The sequence below is a fragment of the Mirounga angustirostris genome, unplaced genomic scaffold (genome assembly GCF_029215605.1).
Source record: "Mirounga angustirostris isolate CCGP_5_RB_7025 unplaced genomic scaffold, mMirAng1.0.hap1 SCAF_7, whole genome shotgun sequence".
NCBI classification, from domain to species: domain Eukaryota; kingdom Metazoa; phylum Chordata; class Mammalia; order Carnivora; family Phocidae; genus Mirounga; species Mirounga angustirostris.
This window is the reverse complement of record NW_026991715.1, coordinates 120,530,919-120,538,920: the sequence shown is the minus strand read 5'-3', so window position 1 is coordinate 120,538,920 and position 8,002 is coordinate 120,530,919. Positions and strand designations below refer to the sequence as shown.

General features: G+C 43.8%; 1 protein-coding gene across 12 annotated transcripts in view; it reads left to right on the top strand.

Moving 5' to 3' along the window:
• Positions 1 to 842: 842 nt before the first annotated feature.
• Positions 843 to 8,002, top strand: part of ZNF131 (zinc finger protein 131) — a 29,308-nt gene continuing 22,148 nt past the window's right edge. For 3 of the 12 annotated variants that reach the window (XM_045903987.2, XM_054504242.2, XM_064596733.1), the window contains exon 1: positions 4,892 to 5,099. Coding sequence is in view for 5 of the 12 variants with exons in the window: in XM_045903927.3 (XP_045759883.1) it covers positions 1,984 to 2,107; positions 3,153 to 3,254 (226 nt within the window). In the remaining 7 variants the exon portion in view is untranslated. Of the gene's footprint in view, positions 1,053 to 1,152; positions 1,492 to 1,516; positions 1,752 to 1,968; positions 2,108 to 3,152; positions 3,255 to 4,422; positions 4,474 to 4,880; positions 5,100 to 6,431; positions 6,611 to 8,002 lie in introns of those variants that run through there. The other 9 variants (XM_045903927.3, XM_064596731.1, XM_064596730.1 and 6 more) reach the window with 9 other exon arrangements.

Sequence of the window (8,002 nt, the reverse complement as noted above, 5' to 3'; positions counted from 1 at the left end):
CTACTCCTTGCATCTTCTCCCCATTTAGTCTATCGTCCATACTGGGGCTAGAATTCTCTTTAAAAAAGTAAATCTCAAAATGTCACTATTCTGCTCAACCTTCAAGGTTTCCGTTTGCGATTAAAAGAAAATCTATCATCTTTACAAGGCCCCTGTGGGGCTGTCTCACGAGCATTCTTTTAGTTCTCAAAATGCTATAATCTTGTTGCCTCTGAATGTGCTGTACACTTGGTTAAGAACACTCAGACTTCATATTGCTTCTTACAGGTCACTAGCTTTCCTTGACTCTCCCACCCCCACCCCAGATTACCTTGTTCTTCACATCTCCTAACACTCAGAACTCTGCACCCAGGCAATTAACTGTACAAAGTATCTATCTACTATCTACTCTATTAGACTAAGATTAGGAAGGCAGAAACCACATACCCCTTGTTCACCCTTAAACAGTGCCTAACACAGCGTTGGCTCTAAATAAGTGTCTGTTGAAATAATGATTACACTCACTCCTGCATATAGCCAGCTATTTGAGTCTTCCCCTAATTCCCCACTCTGTTTTCTTCTGAGAAAAAAAGGAAATCTCAACCTGTTATCCTCCGAAAGCATTTTTTTCCCCAGATGAATGAGTGAATGACCCAGCCAAGTGAGGCTGATTGTAAGTCACTGGCCTCTTTAAGCGCGGGGCTTGGGAGTGGAGAGCTGTAGTAATAGCATCATGTGTAAATAATCGGAGTAGATCCAGGTTCTGAGCCCAGCAAACACGTGCTGCCTGCCGAGCGTGGAGAGGGCGGGCACCCGGAGGAAGGTCCCAGGCGGCCGGAACGTGCTCGCGCCCGTGGCCGCCGCCCCCGGCGCGCCCGCCCGGGTCTCGGAGCGAGCGCACGTGCGCCGGCCAGACCCAGTGGAGGCGGTGTCCGGGCACTCGCGAGGAAATGGAGGGCGAGGCGCTGTTTGGGGGTAGGAAACAGTGTGGGCTGAGTTTCGCCCCGAGAGGGGAGAGCGAGGAAGGAGAGGCTCTGAGGGCCGGAGAGGAGACAGGGAGGATCCCGAGCTAGGTAAGGCTGGCCGACCTAAAGCTTGGGGGGAAAGGGGGCGGGGCTGGAGGAGTCGCCGAATAAAAGAGCACCCGGATCGCGTTGCGCGCTTATTCCGAGGTCCGGGTCGGAAGCACTCACACCTGGAGCCCCGCGGTAGGGGGTGGGTGGAGAGGCGGTGGTTTAGGATCCCCGCCCCGGGTACGGCCTGGCTCAGAGCTGGCCCAGCTCCCCCTTTGCCGGACTTTCTCTTCGCGGTAGCGGCCGCCGCCGCCGCGGCCTCACCATCGCCCAAGCCAAACCCCTCGGTAGACTCCGCCCGCCACTAGTGGGGGCGGGCGGGGTTGTGGCCCGTGTTCTCAGTGGTCGACGCTTGGTCGGCGTCAGCCGGAGCCCGGCGCGGTGACGCGGCACGTCGACGTACGTGACGCGCAGGCTCGGGCCGCTCCTCCTTCCCTGAGTGAGTGCCGGCCCGGTTGGGGCGGGGGAGAAGAGGGAGGGCGGGGGAGGGAGAGGCGACCCGGGAGTCGTTGTGGGCCGCGGGCCGGACCGGGTCCCGGGGCGGCGGGAGCCAGGGCCTGGCAGAAGGGCTTGGCGGGCCGTTAGAGGGCCGCCGCGGCTGTCGGGTCCTTTCCTCTGCCGGACTTGCGCGCCCCGGCGCCCGGAGCCACCGGCGCTCTGCCCACCCCGCTTCAGCTCGCGTCTCCCGACTCCAATTAGGTCAGGCTCGGAGTCCCGCGGCCGCGGCTCCGGCCCCCTACGCGCGGCGGCCACCCGGCTCGCCTTTCTTTCTTCCCTCGCCTTCCTCTCCTCTTGCCTCACCCTCCCCCCTTCTTTTCACGTAGCTGGGGTTTTGCTTTTTGTTGTTTTAAGCTTTAGGGGTTTTGTGCCTCAGCCCGAGCTCATGGGTGTACATTATCATGCTCCTCTTTTGTAGAGCAACCCGACGGCCATGGAGGCCGAAGAGACGATGGAATGCCTTCAGGAGTTCCCGGAACATCATAAAATGATCCTGGACCGATTGAATGAACAGCGGGAGCAGGATCGGTTTACTGACATCACCCTGATTGTCGACGGTGGGTAGGGTGGTGGGTAGAGCAGCGAATTTGTGGCTTCCGTTCTTATCTCCCCTTCCCCCACCCGCCTTTTATACCCACCCTCTATGGCCTGTGCCTTTTGAGTGTGCGCTGGGACCTGGGTGGGGGACTTGTCAGTGTCCACTCACGTAGACCATGTTGTAGAAGGCTAGTTGGCTAGTCACGCTTTCAACATAATCATCGCATCTTAACTTTTTTGCAGCCTTCTTAAGTTTTCCCATTGCACACAGGAGTGCAAGATGATGGTTTTGGAGATAGGGAGGATATCTCTAAATGTTTGGATAATAGCCTTCTATTCATAAGCTGCTTTGAGGAGCCTTTCACAGCAATCATTTGGGAAGTGTTGATTCTTTCTAGTTTCCCAGATGGTCTTGGAGGGAGAATGTGAGATTCCTTTGCAGCACTGGTACCCTCTTTGGGAAGCCAAATCAAATGGGGTCTTTACCAGTATTAGGAGTTGTCATTATAATGGAGGCAAACGCAGCTTGGGTAACTTTTCTATTTAGTGAAAATAGGCATCTCAAGGCAGGCTATTCTTTATTATAGATCTGCTGCATTGTAGGTCTGCTGCTTCCAAATATTAGGCATGTTAACATGTTTTCCATAGCAAATACATCCAGCTTTATGCTTATTCTATGGCGTTTTCTTCTCTCTTTCCAAATGATGTATGTAACATTTTGGGTTGTGTTTATATTTAGCAGTTTTAAATGAATAGGATATACCTTTGACTCTTTAAGTGGTAAGAAGCCCTGTACCTCTTTTAGTTTTGTAAACTGGCTTTTATAAAACTGACTTAATAAGGTCTTTGAGGTAAAGATCTGGCTTTGTGTCTAATTAAGATTGAAATTTGTCAAGATAGCCGCTAAGAACATTCTAACTTTAGTTCAGTAATTTATATAGTCTTATGATTATATTATGGAGAAAGGTCTACTTTATATAATTTCCTACTTTGTTTTTTGGTTTTACTTTTGATTTTTGAATATATGTGATACTCTTTTTTTTTTTTTTTTTCTTTTTAATCTAGGACACCATTTTAAGGCCCACAAGGCTGTTTTGGCTGCTTGCAGTAAGTTCTTCTACAAATTCTTTCAGGAGTTTACTCAGGAACCTTTGGTGGAGATAGAAGGTAAATGCTTGTTTTAAATACAGTACTTAGCGAACATTTTAATTGATGAATAAGTGTTAGTTAATTTAGCAAGATACAATGGGAAATAGGCATCAGTGGTTCCTATTAGGTGACTGGATAAATTGTTCTTTTGACACTTGAGAATTCTTACTTTCAGTAAAGTGCTTCGTAAAATGATCTGTCAGGAAAAACTCTTACATTAGATGGTAGCTGTTGGTCTCTTAAAGGAGTCTCTTCTACTTCTAAAACCAATGGTTACTGTCTTTTGAAAACATGTATTAAAAGTGAATTCCCATCTTTGTTCAGTGGGCTAAAGTTTCAGACTGGTGGGTTACAGTAGAAGCTGCGGGTTACAGTAGAAGCTGCAGGTTACAGTAGAAGGTTCTTTACTAGCAGAGGTACATATGACATGCACAAAATGAAGTGGGCTGCCACAATACGGAAAAGGCTAGGAAAGATGAACTGAAGTAGCATTCAGAAGTTCTAGCGGATAGAGTCTGGGATGGAAGGAATCATTCAATAGATACTGCCTTAAAGTAGAAAGTGATTTTTGTACTTGCTTGACTTTTATAATAATAGCTTCCCAAGTGCCAGCTATAGTGCTATGCAGTTTGTGTGCCTTTTCTGGGATTTACAGCAATCGTTTGAAATAAGTGGTATTATTTCCAATTCACACATCAGGGAACAGGCTGTAAATGGTTACATGCTCAGTGTTGTCCAGCTAGCAAGGGATTCACTTTGTACTATTAATTACTATGTTTTTGTCTTACACTGCTACATTACCTACACCTCCCTGTCATCCAAAACTATAGGAAATAAATAAGCTTGCCTAAGTAAATACAGAATTTTAGTTCTTTCAGTGTTCTTGAGTTTTGGTTTTGTATCTTTTTCATGGTGTATATATTCTTTGTTATGAATGAGTTGCCTAGAAACGCTATTCCCTTGGGGAAATTTGGTGCCCTGGGGAGTAAAGAAAATGAAAAAGTTAAGCATGTTCCTTTTTTGGGGGGGGGGGGGTACATTCTAGTTTATCTAGCATTCTGGCTGATACATCCATAGATAATCTTTTCATTATCTGTGATGGACAGAGCCACAGGTATAATGGAAATCCACAAAGCTTACTAAAGTGAGAATCTAGCTGTCTATACGGTATTGGTTTCTATTACAGGGCAAGATTTCATCCATTCATTTACCTGAGGTACTGTGTGACACCAGGCAGGTAACTTTACTTCAGTTGCATATTTGCCTCCTCATCTGAAGAGTCCTCATTACTTTATAAGCTTGTAATGATTAATTGAAATAACATGCAGAATGCTGAGCATAGTGTTTGGTACATTGTCAAAGCTTAATAAATTGGGGCTATTTGTCAAATTTTGAATACCTGTTACATGTTGTGCACTATACTAGACCCAGGAAATGAAGAATTGGTGAATAAGACAACCCTTAAAGGATTTGCAAATTTAATCACAGATTAGCAACAGATATAGAAAGGAGTGCAAAAAGTGTTACAGAGACTTTTATTGTGGAATGGTATAGCTGAGGGGAGAGAATGAATAGTTTAGTCCACCTTAGAGAGGGAAGATTTCAAAGAGGAGTTGACTTCTGCTTTTTTTTTTTTTTTCAAGATTTTATTTATTTATTTGAGACAGAGAGAATGAGAGAGACAGAGAGCTCATGAGAGGGGATAGGGTCAGAGGACGAAGCAGACTCCCTGCCGAGCAGGGAGCCCGATGCGGGACTCGATCCCGGGACTCCAGGATCATGACCTGAGCCGAAGGCAGTCGCTTAACCAACTGAGCCACCCAGGCGCCCCTGACTTCTGCTTTTTAAGCAGAATCTTAAACAGTAAGTGGCACAGGCTAGAATATGCTTTGCTTTTGGAGCAAGGAGTGTACCTGGAGAAGTAGGGTCTTCTAAAGACTAACCACCTTGAGATTGTTTCTTGTGCCTTTTAATACCTCTGACCTGTCTCCATTATAGTATAGCACATACAAACCTTTAGTATTTAATATAGACAAATGAGAAAACAGAATGTAAGAACATTTCTGTTTTTGTTATTTGCCAGATTCAGGTTTAAAAAATCAATGTGGTTCAGTGTTTTCTTAAGCCATTAACTTTGGGATCACTGTACAACCTGTCTAGGTCACCTGGCTATTGAGAAAGCCCTGGGGCATGTAATTCAAAAACCTCAGTTTTCTTTACTGTTGTCAGCTGTATAAGCTTGAACATGTTGGCTTCCTTTTTTTTTTTTTCTATTAAATCTGTAAGATACATCAAGTAATTTTGTATTATATCATGAGCATTTTGAATATAATGACAGTCTGTGTTAAAGTCCTTTGTTTTGTTGATTTTGGTTTGTTTTGTTTCTAGCAGGCAGTCAACCTGCTTTAGGTTCAGACTGCCTTATGTGGATTGTGGATGCAATTCCAATTTAGTTTTCAAAACTTTTGTGGTGGTGGTCAGGTCCCAGGTGTGCCGAGCTGGGTGGTAGACCGCATCATAGTGCGGTACTCAAACCCTTTGCTGTGCTGCCTCAGCTCAGTTCTTCACATGTGTAAGTGGTGGCTAGAGCAAGACTTCATTCACAGAGGACCTTCTTCTAGTTCCCTCTTCTGACTTCTGCACTCTAGCTCCGAGGAGCAACTTTCCCTGATCGTCTGGCTAGAAAACTGGGGTTTTAGCGTCCCTGTGCTGTCATATGCTTCCCACAGTGGGATCTGTTTCCTAGACAAAGCGATGAGAGAAAAAAAATAAGATTTCTCCCCATGCTCTTCAGATCATCGTCTATTTCCTAGTTCTCTGTCAGAAAGAAAAACTTTCTCTCAGAATTGAGTGCCTGCTTGGTGGCCACCAGCACAGGTGTGCAGCATCAGAACTGGAACTTGCTTTGAGGCAGGGCTGAGAGGAGTAATAACCAAGGATTTCCCGCCCCACTCATACTCTCCATTCCCTTTCCTGGTTCTAGCCAGAAAGAGTTTCTTAGGCTTTTTTGTCTGTTCCTCCTACCGAGAAATGGGATTTGGGCTGTCTTCAAGTCTAAGCTGGGATATATTTGAGGAAAAATAAAAACACAGGAAACTCACTGCTGTTCTTTGAGTTTTGATTTCTCTCCCCAGCCTGCTTGCTTCTGTTTATCTTTCGGAATCCTTATATATTTGCTTTATGTATTCTTCCCAGGATTTATGATTGTAAGCGGTGGACAAGATGGAGTATGGAGTGGTAGAGTGTGCTTTCTTCGTCTTAGCCAGAATTGGAACCCCCATCTGTAAAATATGAATAATGGCCTCACTCTATATATCTAGAATGCTGCCCTCTTTTGCTTCTTCCTAAGTGAAAAAAAGAAGATGCAGGTTAAGGTGTTCATATTAACGGTTTCTTTAGATACTCAGAAAAATTGTGTTCTCCTGCACACTTCTGTTATGAAAGGAGCAAGGGATTAATTAGAAAGTGGGCTGAGATTTGAAAGTTACCAGACTAGTCCTCATGGAGAATAATGTTTTTGCAACTGTGCATCATCTGTCACCACATTGCTTACCTGGTTAGGTGGTATGTTTGGTTCATGTTAGTTAATTAGGTCAGTGATTTATTCCTAGGACTAGTGCTGGACTGGCGACTTAAGAAGCACCTAAGATGCTTATAAAAAAAAGGTTCCCTATCCCAGTTTTGATTCTGGAGATCAGAGACCCATGCTTTTATTAAGTTTACAATGATTCTAATTAACCAAAATTGGGAACTAAGTCTACAGTTCCTTATTTAAATCCTTGGAGACCAGATGTTTCTTGAAATTACAAATTTTCTAAGATAATGCAGTCTGTGACATTACTCCCAAAGGGGTCTTAGGGTGACATCCTGTAACCAAAATAATATTTTGGAAGAGTAGCATATTAATATTTGCTCTAAATGGGATAAATAGTCCCATGTCAGTTCAAACCAAATTTTGCTGCCAAATTTATGGGAAAACTCCTGGTCTTAAGAGATTTGGGGGACTTTGGGATTATGAATAAGAGATTGTGGGCCTGCAGTGAATGAAGTCATAGGTATTCAAACTCTTCCAAGCTGGAATGTTTCCTGTCATCATCTTACATAAAAATCTTTATTTTGGACTTATGAGTTGGGCCATCTAGGGTTGATTCTAGTTTTCATCACTTAAGTAACTTGCCAAAGTCACAGTTACTGATTTTTCTGTGCCTCAGTTTTCCTATCTGTAAAATGGAGATTACAATAAAGTTCTCCATAGGATTGTTATGTTAATACTTGTGAGGTGTTTGGAGTTGTGCTTGATATTTGCAGTATTACATGTGTGTGTTTGATTAAAAATCAAAATCTTATTCAAGAAAAATTTACATGTTTTTAGAAAGGACTTTTGTTGCACTTTTAAATATTTGGTTAAAACTCCTTAAAAAATTTTTTTAGTTACTCTCATATAATAAAGAATAACATGGTCAAAAGATAACCAAGAGAATAAAGATTTAGGAGACTCACAGTAACCTTCAAAGAATCCAGTTATTTTTAGTTTGCTTATGCAGGTGTATAAAGTGCCTAGGAAGAACATAAAAGCATTTTTGTATTTGCAGTTGTGTATATTGTGTGCAGTTTGGACACGGGCATTTCTTAGTGTAAAAATTCTATGTTAAAAATAGTTTTCTTCTGGGGTGCCTGTCTGCCTCAGTCGGTGCAGCATGTGACTTTTGATAATTGGGATTGTAGGTTCAAACCCCAAGTTGGGGGTAGAGAGTACTTAAAAATCT